Source organism: Vulpes vulpes, chromosome 16 (genome assembly GCF_048418805.1).
Source record: "Vulpes vulpes isolate BD-2025 chromosome 16, VulVul3, whole genome shotgun sequence".
Taxonomy (NCBI): Eukaryota; Metazoa; Chordata; class Mammalia; order Carnivora; family Canidae; genus Vulpes; species Vulpes vulpes.
Window position 1 is genome coordinate 44,081,084 of NC_132795.1, and position 23,827 is coordinate 44,104,910.

At 35.8% G+C, this 23,827-nt stretch overlaps 1 protein-coding gene across 2 annotated transcripts in view; it reads left to right on the forward strand.

Moving 5' to 3' along the window:
* The window catches only part of TRHDE (thyrotropin releasing hormone degrading enzyme), a 372,106-nt gene that overhangs the window by 283,317 nt on the left and 64,962 nt on the right, over window positions 1-23,827 (forward strand). For both annotated transcript variants that reach the window (XM_026001636.2, XM_072742405.1), the window contains 3 exons: window positions 2,634-2,722; window positions 9,811-9,941; window positions 10,045-10,100. In XM_026001636.2, the coding sequence (XP_025857421.2) occupies window positions 2,634-2,722; window positions 9,811-9,941; window positions 10,045-10,100 (276 nt within the window). The remainder of the gene's footprint in view (window positions 1-2,633; window positions 2,723-9,810; window positions 9,942-10,044; window positions 10,101-23,827) is intronic.

A 23,827-nucleotide genomic window follows, 5' to 3' on the forward strand; every position in this document is an offset into this window, starting at 1 on the left:
CATGTTAGGTTCCCTGCTCAGTGGGGAGTCTCTCCCTCTGCCCCTCCCCACCACTCATGCTCTCTCTCTCTCCCTCTCTCTTTCTGTCTCAAATAAACAAATAAAAAGGAGAGGAGGAAAAGGAAAAAAGGAAAGGAGAAAAATATATTTTTCCTTAAAAAGGAAAGGAGAAAAATAATACATAGGATTAGTCATATAGCAATTCAGAAATGAGTACAAATTTTTGATATGCTTGGTAATTTGTAGTTTTCATTTTGTTTTTGTGACAATATATACATGTGCATTGTGTGCATACACACGGACACAGAGAGGGCAAAAACATTCTTAGAAAAAAAATATAGAACACTATTTCAAAAGTGTTGCAAAATGCCCAAGTGTTTGTATCCCAGCACCTTATAGTTAACTGGTTGGCATCTGAACGGCCATAGGATTCATGCTGTGACATGTAGGAAGTTTCCGGTAGGGAGGTGGCATTGACTGTTAGCAATATGCACATATTGATATGAACCTCTTTTTCTTGTACTGTAGAGACTCTTGCTAAAACTCAGATATTGAAGCATACCATAGAAATTTTATTATACCTTCCACTATTTAGGAGAATGCAGTTGAAATAAATGCAAAAGTATATTTATTTATACTGAGGCAAATAATAGTTCACATTTTAGGATCATGCTTTAAAAAGGCACATTTATCCTTGAGGTTTTTTAAACATGGTCAATTTTGTATATTTCTTGACCTTTGACACTTATTTGACCTCACAGTTTAGTTGACCCAACTCAATGTGGAAGATACGTACCAAAAAAATCAAGTTCATAAAAGTTAATCTCTGTCTTGCCCATAGACTGATTTGATCCCTTTCATTTTATTTTGGTTTAATCCCATTTGATCCAATTCAACAGCAATTTATGGAATGCCTTCTATTTCTAGGCTTTTTCAAGATCTTAAGTATAAAAATAAAAGCTAATAGTTTATTTTGAGAATCAGATGCACAGTCAAGCATTATAGTCTCTTAACTAATTTTTTCAATCAATCAAAAAAGAGTCATTATTTTTAGAGAACAGCTGTTAAAGAAACATTTATCAATTCTCTTTGTCTTCCTCATAGTAATACCGTTATTAAATATTTACTATATTCTTAGTATTATGTTAGAGCTTGGAGGTATTTGATAAAGAACTTATGTGGGCTATGTTCATTGACTTCTACTTTAAAAACAATACATTTGAAAAAAATAAAATAAAAACAATACATTTGGCTACTATAGATTATTGATTTCCTGACCAACCATGTGGATCCAACCAGAGTATAGCTTAGTGTCTCTAGTAGTTGGCATTCAAAAAGGTTTCGCTAAAAACAACAACAAAAAAGAAACCAAAAAAAAAAAAAAAAGGTTTCACTGATTAAATACAGCATATATTTTTAAAATTTAGAATTTTAAACATACTATTTTAACTTTCCATATTATAGATGGCAATTGGTGTAAAATTACGAATTTCTTTCAATCTTCCACTTATATTTGTTATTATTACTGATTTCTGTTGTGAATGGGAAACATGAACTGATAAAATAGTCACATTCCATATAACCGATTTAGAAGAGATGCCCTCTCTTCCCATGCCCACAAAACATATTCATTATATCCGTAATTATATAATCCCGGATATTTTTCCTGAAAAACTCTCAATTTTCTGTTTACTTTCCCAATTACAGAACTCACACAGTGTCTCTTTCATAAAATCAAAAATATTTTGCATGCAATAGATATTGTTGGTGATCCCTGCTGTTAATGGTGCGATGATAGGTCAATGTAATCCAACTTCAAGGAAAGAAACAAAATGTAGTCATGGAACTTATCATAAGACCATCCAGCCTATCTCTGATTGGTCATTTGAGATTAAATTGATACTATGCCATGTAAAAGTACAGGCTTCCATTTTTATCCTATTAAAAGTCAAATTCTAGAAAATGCTTCTCTCAATAGCTGGGACTCAGAACTGATCCCTGGAACTTGGTTGATGATTTCACACATCAGTTTGGAAATTTCATTTCAGAAAACAGAGCAGGAAGTGTGTTCCACTCTGTTCTTTGTATTGATCTGGATTCAGGGGCATCTGATTACTTTTGCTTTTCTCTCCTGCTTTGCAGAGTAACATTGGATGTGTGTTTACCTTTTTGTTAAATGTGACAATATTACTTTTTAGGATAGTTTTGTGAAATGTTAAGGATAATGTTGAAATGTAAATGCCAGAGCCATTGAAATGTGTATTAATTTAATATAGAAAAAGTAGAAAGGAGTTATTTTGAAAATTTAATCAATATATGGTGTGGCTCTGATTTATTGAGTTTAGCTACTTTTTATTTCAAATGCAAAATGCAAATTGTCTTTTTTTTTGCAAGATAAATTGTTCCCTCGAAAGTCCTCCTTTTGTATTGAAATTAAAACTCTTACAGGCTAAGTCTGATGATTGGTATTGAAGAAGTGAATTCATCTTCTTGATTTATGCCTTACTTTTGTGACTGGGGAAATTTTTAGTTCCCCTGAAGAGAATAACAGAAATCATACAGAAGGTGCATAGCAAATGTTGTTTATTTGTTATAACCATTTTTATTCCTAAAGCTTCTATTTTATTTTGCAGTTACCTGTGGCAGATTCCATTAACTATTGTGGTAGGAAATAGAAGCCATGTGTCTTCAGAAGCAATTATTTGGGTGTCTAACAAATCAGGTAAAATATATATGCTCCCCTCAGGAACTATTTGGTTTCACGTAATTGTTTAGCAACTTAACCTCTGGTTTCAGCTGTTATAAAAATGTGAATAAAGACAAATTAGAAAGAGAATATAGAAGAATGACAATCACCTCTACAAAATTAAGTATAATATGGTAGAGTTTGTACGTAGTCTAATTTTAGCCTGCTTGTATAATTCTGAAGTTTATTTGTGTCATTGATGGTACCGAGAAAATTATAAACAAGGCATTTGTAGTACTAATTTTAGCTTTCTAAAGCTGTATCATTTTATAATCCCAAATGTAATTAAATTATAATCAGAACTCCCAGTAGAACAATATGCCAAATAATGAAACATAGGCCACATTCAATTCCATTTTCCTGCTATCTTCTTTTTGCCAGACTGGCTCTTTAAAGAATGGACAAGGAGATATTCTCCATAAAATTATAATTATAGGGACAGAAGGGAGGGGCCTTGATAGGTCATCAAAGCATCTCCTAAATTAGGGTCAACTCTCAAGGAGCAGAGAAAGATGACATTCTATTCTGTTTCTAAATATCTTCAGATAAGATAGCGACCTATTCAATGCACGGTCAGAAAGCTATTTCTTGAATTCAATCTAAATCCTTCATGCTAGATGTGAGACAGGTCTCTTTAATTTCTGTTTTCCATTGAACTGGAGAAAAAGCCAAGTATCATCTTTTATGTAATGTTTTATTTAGATTAAGATAGTCAAGTATGTCCACATTTTGTGTCTCTTCTTTCTTCTGTTCTGCTAATTAATCTTGTCATTTCATAACCACCGTAAGCAGCCACCGATAACTTTCTGCAATAAATGAGGCATAAATAAATAAATAACAAACATTGTTTCTGCCCCTCAGTCTTGCTATCATAAAGGAGATGTGAGTGCTCAAGATACATGTATACAAGAAAAAGTTCTCACGGCAAAAATCTAATCTGCTTACCAGAAATATGAAAGCTTGTGTTTTCAGTTGAATTTTTATTCAAATTTTCATGTTATTGTATTTAACACATAATCACATATTATGAAAATGTGCTTTTATTTATATACATGTGTATAAAAGATTCATAAGTAATGTGGTGATGAATTGAAATGCTTCCCTTAAAATTTATTGGTGTTTCTCCTTTTAAAATTACTTATTATAATCTATTCTTTTCATTTCTTAGAGTTAGTATTTATACCATGATTCTGAATTCACACTTACTGTATTATTTGGGGTTTTTTTTTTGACTACTTTTTTTACTTTCATATCGTTGTTTTGTTTATCTACATAATTTGTTATGAAATGATGAGTGAAAACAGTGAGTCATTAACATAATGATCTATTAGATCCTCCATAGGATTGCTAGGAACATGAAATAGAACAGTTTTCAGAAACCAAGCAAAAACATTTCTCGTTCAAAGGAACAATGGAAATGGGACAGTGCAAAGGTACTGATCAAAAGTCAGGATGAGGCCAAAATGCCACTTTTAGAGGGTGTAGGGATTCAGGGCAAGTCTGATTCTTCTTGGATACTTTCCCTACAACCATTTCATCCAGCTCCCTAGTATTTGCATGCTGTTACTCGTGGTACCCTCTTGTTTCATATTTTTTTTAAATTTTTCTTTATTTATGATAGTCACACAGAGAGAGAAAGAGAGAGAGAGGCAGAGACATAGGCAGAGGGAGAAGCAGGCTCCATGCACCGGGAGCCCAACGTGGGATTCGATCCTGGGTCTCCAGGATTGCGCCCTGGGCCAAAGGCAGGCGCCAAACCGTTGCGCCACCCAGGGATCCCCCCTTCTTGTTTCATATTGAGTACCCAGAGTAGCTTCCCAACTTTTCTTGACCAATAACCACAGGTGTATTTGAGAGGTTGTTTCCATTTGTAGTCTCTCATTATTAATCAGGAATAATAATGATGTGATAGTTCAAAGCATACATTTTCCTAAAATGTCACCTGTATTAATACACATGTCCTACATACTACATCGTATGTGCAGTGCGTAGCTCTGGGAAATGATATTTCCATTGACTATGATATTGATGGCACACTTCCTCACCCCAAAGTCTTGCAACCTACAGTGTCCCAGTTTCCATTAAATCAGAGCAGAGTTTTCTGGTTGATGAAACATTGTCCCAGTTGAAGTGTTGATGCTTTTGTGGGGAATTCCCATACCAAGTAAATGTTTCTTGAAAACTTCATAAATACATAAATCTGGAAGAAGCTTCCTGGAAGAAGCTTCCAAGAGAGACCTAAAAGAAAGGCAACCATTCTGTTTTCCCTGTTCAATCTCATTCTGTCTTTAGTTTTGTCTTAAAGTCCTTCATTCTGATGGCAAGTAAAAAACTGACACAGGATACAGACAAAGGGGTTAAAAGACTGTTAACTCTTGTCTTCTTTTATGTGTTATTACTTCTCTCTCTCTTTTTTCAAAATACAGTTAACTAGAGACACCTGGGTGGTTCGGTTGGTTAAGCGTTTGACTCTTGGTTTCAGCTCAGGTCATGATCTCAGGGTCGTGAGATTGAGCCCCGTGTTGGACTCTGAGCTCAGCAGGGAGTCTGCTAGAGATTTTCTCCCTCTGCCCCTCCCTCCTCTCTAAAAATAAATAAATAATAAAAATATAGTTAACTAATATCAGTAATAATTATTTTCCATAAAAACATTAAGAAAATATTCTGGTCAATTCTTATCAACCTTGTATTTCAAAAGTCTACCTTTTAGTTATAACAATAAGATCAATGTCTTTATAATTTTTCATTGTCATGAATATAGATTTGATCTTACCAGGTATTAAGGCACAGTCGTGGTGAATAATATAAGGTATAAAGTTGATTTGAATCATCATTTACTCTTGACACTTCAATTTTTAAACCCTTTAGATAAATATCTAATTAATTCCAAGTTAAGGCATAGTTCATTTTACCCTAAAATAGTTTTTAACCGATTTTTAAATTACTGAAAGCAGGTAAAAGGATTTATCTCTTTTGTTTTTACTACTGAAATACTGAGAATGCAGATGTTTACAAAATATAGCAGCCCGTGTGTTGACTATTAATTAATGTGTAAAGGAAAGCAATGAATTTAATGCCAAACGTCAGGAAGGAAAAGATTCAAAATAAAGGAAATTGATGCTGAAATTACAAGTAAACATTAAAAATAGTGTGATGATACAGGCCTTGCACCAAGCAGTGGTTTATATAAGACTCGCAAGCCTTTAGAATGAATTATTTTTATCCATATTTTACAAATGAGGAAGTTAAGGCTTGAGAAATAACTTGCCCAAATTGTCTTAGGGACTTGGTTTTCTTTTCTAAACTTATTCCCTCTAAACCACAAATACACACACACACACACACACACACACACACACACACACAAGATTTTAAAGCTTTGGTAGATTGCTTTGCCAATGTGTCAATTACTCAACTCGTTGCCATTGTAACCCACACATGGTTCCTTAGGGTTCCATAGAGCCTTTTCTAATTTGATCCTCACACAAGTCCAGTGAGAAAACCAATATGTGTTATTATAGCTGAGTTCTTTTTACATTGCCACCCTTGTTAGTTTGGTTGACTTTTTGTTTTAAATTCTGACTTTTCTGCAACCAGCCAATACCAAGTAGGAAGACTTAATCTGCCTTTTTTTATTCTCGAAGTATAGAATATAAAAGCAAAATATTATAAAATTCCAACTAGTCTGTGCCTTAATATAATCTAAATTTTGTGCCATTTTGGATACATTCTAAATATTTTTTTAAACTAACATTCAAGATATAACTTCCATACTTTTTATTTTGGTACTCATCACATACCATCCCTCATTAGGCCATTGGAAAAGATCTCTTTAAAATTCATTGCTTGCCGTTAGTTAATTTGAAGAACATTTTAAAGATATAATTAACTAGAATGAAAAAGACATTTAAAAATCTATTACAAAATCTTTCAGGGAATCATTTCTCCAAAGATTTCATTTATATCAAAGGCATAAAAATATTCATGAACAGTAATAGCCTTCAGGTTTTAGTTATCAATTAAATAATAACATACTTAAAAACAATAGATGCCTGCCTTTTTTATTCTTATCAGATGACAGAGAAGGTATAGGAATTGTTTTCCTATTTTAATCTGTCTCTCTTCTACCTGTAAGTTGAATTCAACAAGTTTTTAATTTTTTATAGTTTCAAGTTTTTATTTGAATTCCAATTAGTTAACATATGGTGTAATATTAGTTTCAGGAGTAGAATTTAGCGATTTATCACTTACATATAACACCTAGTGCTCATCACAGTAAGTGCCCTCCTTAACGCCCAACACCCAGTTAGAGCCAAGTGTATCACGTGAGGTTAAAATGTGCCAGCTCCCTAAAATATGAACAAGAAATAACTTTAAAAATTATATTTAATATCATAGGATTCCATTGACTATTTCAGAATTGTAAAAACCTAAGTCGTGTATTCATATATTAAACTCGATTCTTAATTAATGTAATTTCTTCAAAAAAATAACCACTTTTTAGATAAAAGTGATCAAATTTATTCTGAACCCAAGCGAACTGAGTATACGTATTGCCAAAGTGAGCGCCTAACCCAAGTGAATTTAATCACAATTTAAATACGTGTTGTTATAAAAATCTTAGTATTCAAGATAGAGTTAGGATTACTCAAGAGAAACAGTATCCTCAATATTTTAATCTTAATTTTTTTCCACTGAATTTGGACATGATTCATTAAAATCCCTCTTCATAAGCTTTAGTTTTTTAAAATGTCATATTTTTGAGGATCCCTGGGTGGCTCAGTGGTTTGGCACCTGCCTTTGGCCCAGGGCGTGACCCCAGGGTCCCGGGATGAAGTTCCGCATTGGGGTCCCGGCATGGAGCCTGCTTCTCCCTCTGCCTGTGTCTCTGCCTCTCTCTCTCTCTCTCTCTATCATGAATAAATAAGTAAATAAATCTTTTAAAAAAATAAAATGTCATATTTTTGTTGATTTTGTTTGTATATCTACAAAAAGGGGGGGGCATTCCAATGCTTCAAAGCAATTGTGCTGATAATTGCATTAAAATTTTGAAAAACATACAAAAACAAAGCACCAGAATGTTGAGAAACTTAGTGTTCTAGAGCAGTATCTGGTATATTTATTTTTTAAAGTAGCATAGATGAAGCTGGGTAAAATTTCAAACTGAGGAAAACAGTTTCTTCTTCCATTGAGTCACAGAATTGGAAGACCTTAAATGCTATTGCTTGACCCTTGGGTCAAATGAGTGGCCTAAGTTCAAACATTTAAGTATAGGAGAACTGGAACAAAAATCTAACTGTCTTGCTCCCGTTCTAATTCTTATTTCCAGTGCTATGTCCCTCCTTTTCAAATCAATATAAAAATGTGAGAAATAACTACTGTTTCACAATAAAAGTGCTATCCCGTCTTGTACCAATAGAGTAAAATACAATAAAAAGGACACTGGAGTCAGGAGACCGGAGACAGATCATTTCCAGATTTCTTGGACAATTTGATTAACCTGTCTGAGCCTCATTTCTTTTTTTTTTTCATATTTATTTATTTGACAGAGAGAGAGGGGGTGGAGAGAGAGAGAGCACAAGCAGGGGAGTGGCAGGCAGAGGGAGAGAGAGAGAAGTAGGCCCATGCTGAGCAGGGAGCCCGATGTGGGGCTCAATCCCAGGACCCCGGATCACGACCTGAGCCGAAGGCAGACACTTTACTGGCTTAGCCCCCCAGGTATCCCTGAGCTCATTTCTTTATCTGTTCCAATAGATACTATTTATAAAAGAGACCAAAGGCTGATGTGCTGTTGGGAACATTAAACATTACATTTTTCAAAAAAAATAAAGATTACATTTTTCAGCATACATTTTTGGTTTTACTGTACATTTATGAAAATTTGGCAAAATGTAACATGCATGAGATTAAGGAGCCCACCCCATTCCAGACCTGAGCAATTAATAGTCATTAATGTTCACCCAATGACTTTTATGGTCACGCCCCCTTCCTGTGTGTGGCTTCCACTTGAGACTTGAGATGCAGTGTTTCAAAAAGAAAACCTGTCTCGTAGCCTCATGTGCAGAAACCTTGATAATAAAGTGAGAATTGGAGAGTGTGCATCTCACTCAGAACTGACGCAGATGGGTTCTGTGATGTATTTTCTGGTTTCGTGTCATTGTGGAAATAAGGTAGACTGGGGTATGTGTGTATGTAAAATATGAATTTTAAATAAACTTAATACATTTTGTAACTCCAATGAACCATGCGTCCTGAGGACATCCACAGAATAATTAGAATTGTAAGCTGTGGTTCTGTAAAGTCAACAGAGGCCGACATTAAGGTGAATGGAGTTCTCTGTACCACATTTGAAGGAGTTAAATATATGTTATAAGATTGCTTTTACTGGCTTCCTTTAATTGAATTAGCTGGGGAATATAATCAAGTTACCATTTTCCAAAACGATTCCAATAAACAGAATTTATTATCTTCGTTCTAATTATATGTAGAAATATTAGAATCTTAAACAAATGAGTTTCCTTTTTCCAACATTATTGATGATGCTGGAAAGTCTGTTATTTATTAGTACTTCCCAAAAAGCACAAGAGAAAAGGCAAGAAACAATAGTGACTTTAAAATAAATGAGCCTTATTGTTTTAATCACTTTCTTACTGAATAAAATAAGTAGAATGTGCACCTAAAACCTTTTCTTGTATTCTAGCCCCATACTCAATCAAGTACAATCTAGCTAGAAGCCACAAGAATACAGGAGATTTCTTGGTGACATTCATCTTGAGAAGAACGTTGTGTATGGGTAATGGGGTTTTTAATCAAGAACAAAAAATGTTAATTGTAAGAAAACAATTAATCGAGGTAACAATGAGTCACCAACTAAAGGTTTTCTAGTGAGTTCTAGATATAATGGTGAATTGATGAAAGACTAGATTTCAATTAGGTATTTGTGATGGAGTTAGTTCTCTTTTAATTATTGGTACTGTAGTATCTGTTCTTTAGAAAATATACTTCATATCATTTTAACGCATAAATCTTAAAATCTGTTTTACCCCCCAAAATGCTGTTTTCAGAACACCACAGGATAACTTTGGACAAAGGAAGCTGGTTGCTGGGGAACATCAATCAAACTGGCTATTTTAGAGTCAACTACGATTTAAGGAATTGGAGATTATTAATTGATCAATTAATCAGGAACCATCAGGTAAACTGAATTTACTCATCGAAGATCTGTTTCGATATGTGAACACCTGCCATTTTAATCCTAAAGGATTCCTTTTTTTCTTTTTTCCTTGTTGATCTCATAGGTTCTCTCTGTCAGTAACAGAGCGGGTTTGATCGATGATGCCTTCAGCCTAGCCAGGTATGTTTTCCAGTGGATCTTCACAAGATAACTGATGTCTATAAGGCTTCCTCTATTAAGCTAAATACCGTATGTTTTGAATAAGAATGCTTTTAAAAATAATTTCTATTTCACTTTTTTTTGTATTTGGATATGAATTATAATCAGTGTCCCAAACTCTTGATCGATAGTAGCCATAGGGTATTTCTGAGTCAGGAGAAGCTTGATCAATTTTGACTGTAAGTTCAATTTAACACTGGAGATTAATAATCCCTTCCCAATTTCATTAATGAACTCTACAAAATGACCATTGTGCCATATTTAATTTTTGATGGAAAATACCTTCAAGCAACAGCAATTTTTTTCCTAACGTATACTCGTATATCTTTTTTTAATGTTTTTTGAATGTGATTCATTATGAGAAGCCTGTGCTGCAAGACAGAAATAAATATTCCACAGAGTAAAGCTGTTCTGGACAAAATGTGTATCAATCTTATAGCAGAAGCTTTTAGTTGTATTTGCTAGAGTAATATTTACATTATTTTCATCATTAGACTTCTAATGTTAAAATGAGTTATTCCTTTGAATAGTCACTAAACAATTATTTCTTTAAAATAATGTTGATTGTAAACCCAAGGTATTTACTCAATGTTGTGATTAAACAGTATAATATACTCAGTACTTTTAGCATTTTGAATTGTTTCACATCCAAATGCAGTTTTAATTTTAATAATCTGATAGTATTGGGCAAAGATTTAGAAATAATAGTGCTGGAGGAAGGCTCACCAAGATAGCAATGTCCAAGGTAATGATAAAGATGTAGCTTTGACCCTACAGTAAGACATAAAGACTGAGAATTCCATAGGAGAGGAAGATTATTTTGACATAGAAGTTTAAAAAGTACAGAACGCCAATAAGACAGTATACTTAATGTAACATTGGATTGAAAGAGAAGCAGGAAAAAAGGAGAGAATTATGTTGAGAACACCACGAAGAAAGGTTTGGGAAATAGAAGAAACCGCATATGACCAGTTACTTAAATACTCATGAGGGTGCAGACACTGTTCTGTTGTACATGTCGTGATTTGTTTATTTTTATTTATTTATTTATTTATAATAGTCACAGAGAGAGAGAGAGAGAGAGAGAGAGAGGGAGGGGAAAAGACATAGGCAGAGGGAGAAGCAGGCTCCATGCACCAGGAGCCCGACGTGGGACTCGATCCTGGGTCTCCAGGATCGTGCCCTGGGCCAAAGGCAGGCGCCAAACCACTGCGCCACCCAGGGATCCCGTCGTGATTTGTTTAATTCTCACGACAACCTTATAAGGCGTACAGATAGGTATTATTATTATTATTCCCATTTTACAGGTAAGAAAACAGGCTCAGGGAGGTCACAGATAAGTATCTTACCTAAGGATACGATTGCAGCTAGTCATTGACGGGAGCAGAGCTTTGGTCCAGGTAGTCTGGCTACAGACTTTGTCAATAAACCCTATACCAGCTTTTTGTCTTGTTTATTTTACAGAATGCTGCAATACAGGGCTCTTCAAACTTGTTTGATATAAAATACATTTTCCTTTGTTTAAGCATTTATTTTTAAAGACTAACAAGCTTTTTGGACATCTATTCAAAGTCAGGGTCAGGAAGTCAGGTTTGGGGTTTTTTGTTTTTGTTTTTTTGTTTTTTGTTTTGGTTGTTAAGTCTATTACATTTTAATAGTTTCTGGAGACAATCTAGGTTAAGCAAAAGCAAAGTGCCATTGTTTGCCTTTAAGGGGGGAGGGGGTATTCTCTACACATTTTCTTTTTTAATTTTGCACTTTCTTTATGTAATAGTTTGCATTTTGGTTATTTGATACCCTGGATACTTTCAGGAAGAATGAATTAAATATTCAGGGTGAGTGAGTCAGGTATAAGATCTGAAGTTTTCAGCTGTGAAAACAGGAAAAATATATAACATTTTAACTTGACTGTGGAAAATGACGCTTGCATGATTCTAATTTGTATGTATTTCCATCTTTGTGATAAGATGCTTTAATAAATCTCTTAAATATTGAAAAAAAAGAGCCCAATGCTATTAACTCTTTTGTTATAATAGATCCTATTACTGCTGATATATAATACATACATATAAATATCATATATTTATTGTATATATATTCATGTGAACTACTGTTTAAAATCCCTTCAGTCTTTCCATATTGCCTGGCTCTATAGTTATATATATCATATATATAATATTATAATATATATAATAAATAATATATGTATCAGCAATAGTAAAAATAAATAAAAAAATATATATATATTCATGTGAATTCTTATGGGTTTGCAATGATGGTAAGAAAGCATATGAGTAGTAATGTCCTAAAGTCAGAGGGCAGATGAAAATTGAAAGGAAGGGGGTCTTTGATTTATCTGCATTAAATTACTTTTCAATGGAATACTTTATTTAATTCTGGTGGATGAATTTTTTTTTTTAATTAAATGCCTAGTTGACTAAGATAGAACACTGCTTTCGATTTCAGTTTTGGAAGCCTTCAGTGTTTGAAGTAAACAATTTCGTTGTCATTTGTACAAACTCACCAGGAAAATATGCAAATCTCACTGAATGTATATTAAAATTTGTTTTACTGATAATGAGATAATTGTCCGATTAGTATGCAAGTGAATGAACACAGAATCAGATTTAGACAGCCAAATGCCCAGCACTTCCTTGGCGTTGACGGTTCTCATAGGTCATGGTTTCCTAGTAAATGCTTCATAGTTTTGCTACCAATCTGTATCAACCTTCTTTCAGTTTCTGAAGCATGGCATACTCTTTTGGGCTTCTTTAAAGATGACAAGAGGAAGAAAACCAAATATTTATTAAAACATATGTTACAGGTACTATGCTGAGGCTTTTATGAATGGCCTTGTGCAGTTTTCTCAGTAAACCCTTGGAATGGAGGTGGTTACTCTAGTCATGTTATAGCTGAGACATAGAGGTTAAGAGGAGCTAAGTCATTTAGCTAAAGGTTGCACAGCTTTAAAGTGAGGGGCAGGGGTGAGATTCAACAGCAAACATGGCCCAGCAGAGCCCATGACCTCAGGTCAGAGTGGCTTTGCCCATTATGTGAAATTTCTTCCCACTCCCAACCCCTCTTACCTGTTGGGAATATTAGTAGCCACAAAAAAAAAAAAAAAAATTCACATGCACTCCGGTGCCTAAAATCTGTCTTCTCTAGTAAGAATAGGTAACATCCTGTGGATCTGTATTATAGCAGCTCAGTCCCTTTCCAAGCCCCTGATGATGTTTAGGGCTTTGTCTCATCCTTTTGTTACTACTGCCTAACTTAGTCTTTAGCACAAGACTGTGCTGGTATATATATCTGTTGCATGCATTGATAAGTAATTATTAATTATTCAAACTATAAGCTTTCATGTCTACTATTCTTTTGTGCAATTAAGTCAACATATTCTTAGGTACTCTTTTTATAGTTGTTTTTAAATACATAAAAACCACATGCGTGCATTCTCATTGTATAAGATTAAAAAAAGAGCAAAACAATGTAAAAGATTTCTTTTAATCTCTTTCATACTTTCTCATCATGTATATTCTCTTCACAGATAAAATTATTATTTGGTGTGCATAAATCCAGCCATTTTTTCTTTACATTTCCATATAGTTTTATATATTTATATTTATATATTTATATACATACTTCCCTATAGTGTGTATACATACACACATATATATATATGAACAGAACTGCATTCTGTTCTTGACTGATTTCTACAAGTTAGTCTGGGGAGCTTTATTCCATTGTTTCTAATCGTCCACTATTACAATTAAGACTCCCATGAGTAGCCTTGAATAGTCTTTTGATGTATATACGTGCATTTTTATAGGATAGATACCTGCAAGTGGAATTTTGGGTTCACAAAGTATAAAATTTTTTGATAAAGATTACAAATTGTATTCCAAAAACTTTACCATTTTAGCCCCCCATAACCATGTATGAAAGTGTCCATCCCCTCAAAACCCTCCATGATGATGAGTCATATACATCTTTTGACAGTCCAATAGCATTTATAAGTTGCTACAGTACTAGTTCAATTTGCTTGTTCATCTTTTCATACACATTTGCTATTTGTATTTTTTCTTTTGTGAAGTATTAACTGATTAAAAAAAAGAAAGATTAAAAATCTAACAGAAAATTGGCAAAATATTTTTCCTACTATGTTTTCCTGTATATTTTGGACATATTGGGATATTAATTCATTTTGTAGCACACTTTTAACAGAATTTTCTCTTACACTACGTCAATTTTTTTCCTTTGTGATGCATTTCATCATTCAATTTATATGTCTAGTTTTTCCTTTTATAACTTCCTTGTTCTCTGATTCTATCTCACTTAGAAGGACTTCTCTATCTGAAGATTTTGAAAATGTTATTTTTTAAAATTTAAAATTTTTTTTCATTGGAGTTCAATTTGCCAACATATAGCATAACACCAGTGCTCATCCCGCCAACTGCCCCCTTCAGTGTCCGTCACCCAGCCACTCCAACCCCCTGCCCACCTCCCCCTCCACCACCCCTAGTTCATTTCCCAGAGTTAGGTGTCTCTCATGGTTTGTCTCCCTCACTGATATTTTCACTCATTTTCTCTCCTTTCCCTTTATCCCCTTTCACTAATTTTTATATTCCCCAAATGAATGAGACCATATGTTTGTCCTTCTCCGATTGACTTATTTCACTCAGCATAATACCCTCCAGTTTCATTCACGTTGAAGCAAATGGTGGGTATTTGTCGTTTCTAATGGCTGAGGAATATTCCATTGTATACATAAACCACATCTTCTCTATCCATCATCTTTCGATGGACACTGAGGCTCCTTCCACAGTTTGGCTATTATGGACATTGCTGCTAGAAACATCGGGGTGCAGGTGTCCCGGTGTTTTACTCCATCTGTATCTTTGGGGTAAATTCCCAGCAGTAATGTTGCATTTTTTTATTTTCAAATTTTATTTATTTATTTTTAAAGATTTGTTTTTTTATTTTGCTTGAATGAGAGTGAGAGAGTGAGAAAGAGAGAAAGAGCAAACATAGAGGGAGAGAGAGAAGCAGACTCCCCTGAGCAGGAAGGCAGGACTCAGTGGCAGGACTGAGGGCAGGACTAGTAGGACTCAGCCCCAGGACCCTGAGATCATGACTGGAGCTGAAATCAAGAGTCAGATGCTCAACTGACTGAGCCACCCAGGTGCCCCTCACACAATGCATTTTTAACTAATTATTTACATCTTATTTAAAAGGGGTTCCTTATTCATATATTTCAAATGATATCTTTATCTTCATGCAAAGTTTAGGAAATTGATTTGATTCTGTTTATTGGTTTTTCTCTTCTGAGTTTCTGAGCTTCTATCATATTGTTCTAATTAGTTTATTTAGCTTGCGGTTGCAAAAGTTTTCTCTTGTTCTTGTTCAAAATCTTACATATCTTCATTTCAATATAAATTTTAGAATCATTTTGACATTTACGATTTAAAAATCCTGCTGTAGTTATGACTACAGTGGATATGCATTGGATTTACAAATCAATTTTTAAAGAATATACATCTTTCAAATGTAAGCTTTCAATATTAAGATTTGCTACTTCTCTCCATTTATTCAGGTCTCTAAGTCAAACTTTATGATTTTATGTACATGAGTTCTTCATTTTTTATGGTATGTGCTTCTATAGGAAATGGCACTGCTTCTGCACATATGTATTCTGATTGTCATTATTTATAAGGAACCAATCAACTGCTTGCAAATGTCATTGTGTTATGACTCAAACTTTGAAATTAGTGGTGAAAATGCCTAGATTTTTGTTGTTGATGGATGTTCATGCTTGATTTTGGTTTTTGTTTTGATAAATCATTACTAGATTGCGTGAAATAAAATGAACATGATGCATTCCTTGTCTTCAGTGAATTCACAAGCTAGCAGGGATGATACACAGTAGATAATTAATTATATTCAGCATATAAGTGCTATGAATAAAATATTATGGAAGCATTGGGAAGAAAAGAATTAATGAGGCTTAGGAAGATTATAGAGGACATTATATGGGAAATATTAGAAGATTAAGTTTACTATGTATTTTTATTTATTTAAAAATAAATTTATTTTTTAAATTTAATTTTTTAAATTTATTTATTGTTCATTACTAAGTTTACTATGAAAATCCATTTAAAGTTTAAAAGTAGGAGAATGAGGGTAGGAAAAGTGTAAACTAGAGGATGGACTTCTGTGGGAGAGCTTATGGTCATGACTCCTGTTAGAACCTGAGTAGAGCAAGGATTGAGAAAGAGTGGAATTGGCAGCTAAAGAAAGTAGAACTCTTACTTGAAGGCGTTTGTTAGCTTAATATGTGAGAGAAACTGAAAATTTAGAAGATTTGCAATAGAAAGTATAATAACCACTGGATTTGAATATATTTAAAGCTATTAATATGCTCTGAGCACAATTTTAAGCTATAAAAAGGTATGTCACTGAATCATGAATTTGTGTATTTTCTTTGAAAATATTCAAAACACATGAAAATTATTTGGAAACTTTGTTCATCATCATCATCATCATCGTTGCCCTGGGCAGTTACTGCCCTGATTTATTAATGTTGACCATTTTCCTAGAAAATTCAATATGGATAACATATGTCAATTTGTTGCATTATTAATACCATTAACTTTTTTTTAGCCTGCATAACATATTTTAAAATTTTCTGTTATGGGCTATTCAATTAAGGATCCAATCACTTAAAAAATCTTTAACAAGGGCACATTATTATAACTTAGTTCACAAACTTTGTTAAGTAATAAAATAGTTATTTCATTTAAAATATTAGGGTTTGGGCAGCCCCAGTGGGTCAGCGGTTTAGTGCCGCCTTCAGCCCAGCGCCTGATCCTAGAGACCCAGGATCGAGTCCCACGTCAGGCTTCCTGCATGCATGGAGCCTGCTTTTCCCTCTGCCTGTGTCTCTGCCTCTCTCTCTCTCTCTCTCTCTTTTTGTCTCTCATGAATAAATAAATAAATAAATAAATAAATAAATAATCTTTAAAAAAATAAAAATAAAATATTAGGGTTATATCCACAACAACCATAAGGGCCTGTATCGGGAGATTATGAATGTCACAACCAGAAGTCCTTTAAGTATTCGCGGACAGTCACGGATAGTGCCGAATATGTGTTTGATTCATATACAAATTTAAAAAAATAATGCATACATTTTTATCTATTTGCTTCAGAGTTTATAAATCTAAGATGTGTTAGGAAAACTGGAAATTCAGTTCATGAATCAGTGAAAATATAACAGCTATTGAAGAAGCAAGTTATGAGACCATCCAAAATCTACTCTTACATGTTGTTTTCTTTCATTACCGAGCACTACTTTCAGGACTAGTGACAACACTGTTAAAATCACCTTCATGGTGTTTACAAGGCCAGTGATAGTAATCTACTCCTTTGGAGTAATCTACTTCTATCATGGTTTTATTAGAAGCTCTTCTATGTGTAGGGTATATGCATGTATGTATCCATATCAATGTATTTGTACACACACACTAATTGGAATGAAGATTAGCCATCGGAAAGGATGGACTCTTGCCATTTGCAGTGATATGGATGGGACCAGAGGCTAGTATGCTGAGTGAAATAAGTCAGAAAGAAAGAGACAAACACCGTATGATTTCACTCCTATGTGCAACTTAAGAAACCAAACAGATGATCATAGGGGAAGGGAAGGAAAAATAAGATTAAAAACAGAGAGGGAGGCAAACCATAAGAGAATTTAAACTACAGGGAACAAACCGAGGGTTGCTGGAGGGGAGAGCGTACTGGGAAATGGGCATTAAAGAAGGGCATGTGTTGTGATGAGCGCTGGGTGTTGTACGCAGGTGATGAATCTAAATTCTACCCCTGAAACTAATAATGCAATATATGTTAACTACCTTGAGTTCAAATAGAATCTTTAAAAAAAGAGACGGTCTTCTGTGTTTTCTAGATTGCTCTCCTGCCCGTTGTTTAAAGTTACTCTTGCAAACGTGTGTTGATCTTCCTTCGGTCAATGCAGAAAATAGAATGATGGGCCCGGAGAGCAATTCCATCTTGATGGGGCTGGATGAAGAGCAGCTTTTCATACTTTGATGGCTGGTTGTTCAAAATGTATGTGCTGGGCTTTCATAGATGAAATTGAGAACGAATGGCTTAGACACTTTTTGTGAGAAATAGGTGGCGGCTGGACTTTTTGTCCCGATTTCCCACTGTGTTATGGAGATAACAGGGCTACTTCATTTCCGCTGAACCTTGCTATGCAAAACCTGTTTAAGGACCTGGATCCTTCTGATACTGTCTTCTGCTTCATAAAATTCTGATTTTTAGTTTCAGAATTCTTTATTCAATCCCTACCCTTTTCCTTCTTAACAGTACTGTAGAATCTCAGCATCCACGTTTTTCTTTCTTGTGTTTTATAATGAAACCCTAAGAGTTATTAATAATAATAGAATACTGATTAAAGTGTACTTTATATTGTACTCACTGGGCAAGGAGAGAAGGATGATTCTTTAGTTGTTTGCATTAGGCTCATTTGGGAGAAGTATCCATGGATGATTATATTCTTATTCATCTTCTGTTAAGCCACCAGAATGTGTGTGCAAGAGGATTACAATTAAATATTTATGCAATCCTGAAAGTGATAAAATTGTTTATTGCAAAATAAGATTTATTGCTGGCTCTATGCTTCCAATTTTTGCCATTGACCAAAAGCTATTAAAATTAGCTTATAGTTATCCTCTCAGCCTTTCTAACCAGTGCAGATCTTCCCACACTATGAGGAGTGACTCACAATGAGTCCTTTTAGGAGCTTCATGGCTATCCCTGCAAAATCACAACATTCTTCACATGTCTGAGGCTGAGGATCCTAATCATCTATTTGTCATCATCAGCTAATGCTTCTCTTAAGATACACACACAAAAAAATCACCTCGGAACCCTCTCATTTTGCACCTTTCTGCATGCAACTATTTTAAAACTCATATCCAAAAGACATCCAAATTAGTCTTGGTTTATGCAACACTTACTTTGCCACTGATAAGTGTTAAAAAATACTTTAGGAGCATTTTCAGGACATTTTACTATAATGAGTTCGGTGTCTTCAGCTTCTTTCCTATGATAATCCAGTAAAAACCTGAAGTATATTCCTGAATTTTTAAGCTAGGCTGTTCCTGTAGGCATACCTTGGTTTGCTGAAGGCCAGAGTAAGGTAACACGTTCCATTGAACCATATTTTAGAAATCAGTTGAGGGTGGAGTCACAAATGTCATCCTTGGGATAAGGACTTGAGGGGAGCTACCACTGAGAAGTCCAATCCTCCTGAAGAGTTAGGGGGAAGGCCTGTGGCTCTCGAGGAGGTAAACTTCTTTGGAGACTTAAGTTGTGCTGCATTAAACAAAGACAGATTTGTAACCTTCCACTTTCACATTTACGTTCCACCTCTGTAGGTAAAAATGCTTTGATCTTAGTGCCTCATGCCTGCGAGTGTTGAGTAGAAGACGGGAGACATATTTTGACATCATTCTGTGGGTTTGCTCCACTTTCATGGAAACCAGCCTGCACTCTCGAGTTACAAAAGTGTGGGTGATATCTGTAGGTTATGTGGATTTGCCGTTCTTTTTAAAGAATAGTCTAAATTTCCAAAAGCAAGTACAAATTTGTTTGAATATATATATATATATATATATATATATATATATATACTAAAGAGCATATATATATATATATATATATGCTCTTTAGTATCTCACATGTTAAAAAATAATTTTTACAATTCACACTGTAGTTAGTATTATCTGGTCATAATTAATACCCATTGTGATTCTTTTCTTTCCCCAAGAATTTTGAAAACCAAGCCTGAGATTTCATAAGCATTTTCTCTAGGCTCTGAGACCTTTCTAAGAATTCACAAATAATATACTTAGGCAGCAGTGCCTCCAAAATGTCCATTTATACTACCAATTTTCCACGAATAGATACTTGTAAGGCCTACTTTTGACATGAAGGCCTGAATATTCCTCTGATCTGGGATACCTGAACTGAGAGTTTTATCTTAGTGTTTCTCCTTTCATGAATTTGACTTATCCCTTCCATAGCTTGCTGGAAATCTTTTTTTTTTTTTTTTAATTGAGAGAGAGTGTGTGCACATGAGAGAGAGCACTAGTGGGGAGAGGCAGAGGGAGAGGGAGAAGCAGACTCCCCACTGAGCAGGGAGCCTGATGTGAGGCTCCATCCCAGGACCCCCAGGATCATGACCTGAGCCAGAGGCAGAGGCTCAACCACCTGAGCCCCCCAGGTGCTCACATATTCATGCACAGAGTTCCCTTGAGCATGCTCAGAAAGGCCACCCGCATCGTAATCACCTGAATTATTTTATTAAAAATCGCCTATTTGCTGGACTGCCTGGCGATCTGCATTCTATGAAGCACTTCTTGTGATTCCAACACACACAACCATGTGCAAACCACTGCCCAGGAGTCCCAGAGGGCATTTATGGCACCAGGTTAGGTGGCTGAGGCTGAGAGGTCTTAGAGCAGGGCATCCTACACTGCATTGGAAGCATGGTTTTTCTCTGGATCCCAAAGTCAAGAGCTGGCCATTCAGCAGTCGGGATACCAGGGAATCAATTACAAGGATTCAAAAACATTTTCCCCCTTACTATTAAATATGCTACTGTTTCAGATATTGCATCTGACGGCTGTAAACAAAACTCATAATTTGGGTGTTGCTCATAACCTGGGTGTCTCCAAAATCCTCCCAAGCCTGGAAAAGTCCTAGAAGGTTCTTATGTAATTAGGAGATACCTGTATGTTCAAATGTATCTGCTGCCACGTATCAATCATGCAAATGTATATTGATCTGCAAAGTATCCAGTGGTCTTCCCTGGCCAAAGGCTTAGTGGAATTTTCTCACAAATTAATCTGGCGTCTATACCTGGAGTAATCTGCAAATCTATTGATGATGTAGGTAGGTAGGAACAATCGAGCTCTCTGAAGCAAGTGTTAATGGAGACAAAAAGGGTGGCGTTAGGTTTTATGGTTACTCCGTGATGTTCTTGGAGGGAATCAGAAACCAAGAAAGATGAAGGAAAGAAAAGAAAAGTAAAAAAGTTCCTTCAGCAACGCGTTTGTGATAAGAAAGAAGAGGATGCAAATTTTGAGGTAGACTCCATTTGTAAAAAAAAAAAAAAAAAAACCTAAATGAATCCTCTGGCATTTGGCTTGTTAATGTTAATATAAAGGCCTAATTTTCACGAAAAGCTACATATACTCTGGCTCCCCAAAAAGTCTCCTTTCACTTTTATCATGATAAATTATAAAGAAGTCTTTAAAGTGAGGACTGTAGGAATATAAGTGTTAATACTGGTTTTACGTTGGAGTAATTACTTATTGAATAAAGTTATTTGATGATATTTTCTCACTGTAGAACAGGGATCCAAAGGGGCCTTTCTGACAGTCCTCTTTCTCAGCAAACATGCCAATCAGCCCAGGATAAAGGAAGAGCTGCTCCTCTGTTTCTCCCAAAACTCAAAAAACCTGTTTCTGACTTCAAAAGTGATTTACCTAAATGCCAATGCTACCTTGATAAGGAAACTGGGATAAACATAATGGAAAATAGGCATTTTACAGTGGTTTCCACTTGCCGTGACAATACAGAGGGTTCCATTTTTATATTTGAGGAGGCAGCGATTTGGGGAAGAGGCAAAGGGAAGGAAACTTAGTTCTAACGTTTTGTGCAACGAAGGCGAGTGATTAATTCAAATTAACACACGCTCTTGCTTAGGAGGCGAATCTTGAAGCCTTTGGGAGGTGATTTGAAAGACATGACGTTCTCCCTTAATTGCACGCAATTTGAACTCCTGTGCGTGGGATGCTTCAAATGCCCTTACGTGGAGTGGAGTAGCAGTGAAGAGGCCTCCACTCTGCTGGATGTAAGAAAACATCAGATTAGGAAAACCTGGCTCGTCACAAGTGTGCCAAAGCCTTCTTCAGTGTTAAAGATGTGAACACAGGCCAACTCAGAAGCCAGGAAGCAGTGCAGGGGCCTGCGGGGGCAGGTTGGGCTCTTCCTTCCTCAAGTAGGAAGGCCTGGAGCACAGTTGAGTGGGCCCCCAAGGGGAGGGAGGCAGAGGCTCTCCGGTTGCTTAGCTGCTTTACCCCAGTAGGATGACGATGAAGCAGAAGCTATCACCTCTTCAGGCCGCCACGTGGTCGTGCCAACTGAAAGAGGTGAAAACAGAGTTTGTGATAAGGAAAAAATGGGTCAGTGGTCTACATGCGACAAACTCAAGTAAGACAGGCCCCGAAGAGGAGGATGGTGGAGTATCGGGGCTTCTATGTGGACGCTGACTTAGACACACTGTGTCGGCGGAGGCTTCAGAAACACCAAAGCAGGAAGGACTGCGGGTGGGAAGTAGTTGGTTTTGCGTTCCCAGTGTGCACACGTGTCAGAAGCTAATTGTGTAAACTGGGGGCAGACCAAGAATTGCATCCATGCCACATGGAGGGAAACGTCACGTCTCCTTCTTCCACCAATAGTGAGACTAAAGTGATTACAGAAATCCAGTCCCTGCGCAGAGCAGTTAGGCCCCTTGCCTCCTGGCTGAGTAGATTTTTGAATTTCCGTCCTTGTAGAGGTTCTTTGGGTTCCCACTGTGTTCTCTTAAGTTTTAACATTGATAGGCTATCAGGGATTTCTCAGAGTGTGTGCGAAGAGCTGAGAAATATGTATGGAAAATTTGTGTTTCAGTAAGTGCTGCAGTATCATGTAGGACATTTCGATGAATCGTGCAAACTTCCTGAGCATCCATGAGTTTGTTGGCCAATTGATAGACACCTGGGGTGAAGGGTGGGTGGAGAACAAAGACAGGGCTGTGATAGGTATTTCAGGCCAAGATGGAACCACAGTACTTGGATTCAGAAGATTATTTTGTCGTGCTTGTTTTCAGATGAGAAAAGTGACACGGATTTTGAAAATTCGAGAATCGTAGCTGATGTTTAGTTAAATTCAATTGATTTTTCTTAGCGAAAGGAAGGGATCACACGGATTGCATAGTAAATAACCATCACATGTAACAATCGATGTGTTTGGTAAAGCAATTTCAAATATTCACTTACTTCACAGCTATCTGTGCCAAATTAAAAGGAAGGTAGAAACATATGTTCCCGGTTAGTCTGTATTCCATCATAAAAATGCATAAATACTGGGATCCCTGGGTGGCGCAGTGGTTTGGCGCCTGCCTTTGGCCCAGGGCGCAATCCTGGAGACTCGGGATCGAATCCCACGTCGGGCTCCCGGTGCATGGAGCCTGCTTCTCCCTCTGCCTATGTCTCTGCCTTTCTCTTTCTCACTGTGTGCCTATCATAAATAAATAAAATTAAATTTAAAAAAATGCATAAATACTAGTAGGAAAATCTTTCAAGAGATACTTACCTGTTGTGTGCGCTGTTACCATTGATTATCTGTTCCTTCACGGGTAAGGGATGTGAGAGCATCTTTCACAAACAGGCAAAACGGAACTAATGAAAACAATGAGAAGCTCCTCAACGTGCTTTCAGGGGAGCCGGCTGTCCTTATTTTAATCTCGAATGCTCATTAGTACGAATGATTCACAAATGGAAAATTCTGTCTGAATGTTGGTCAGCGCTTTCTTCCTGTTTCATAGTAACAGCTTCTTA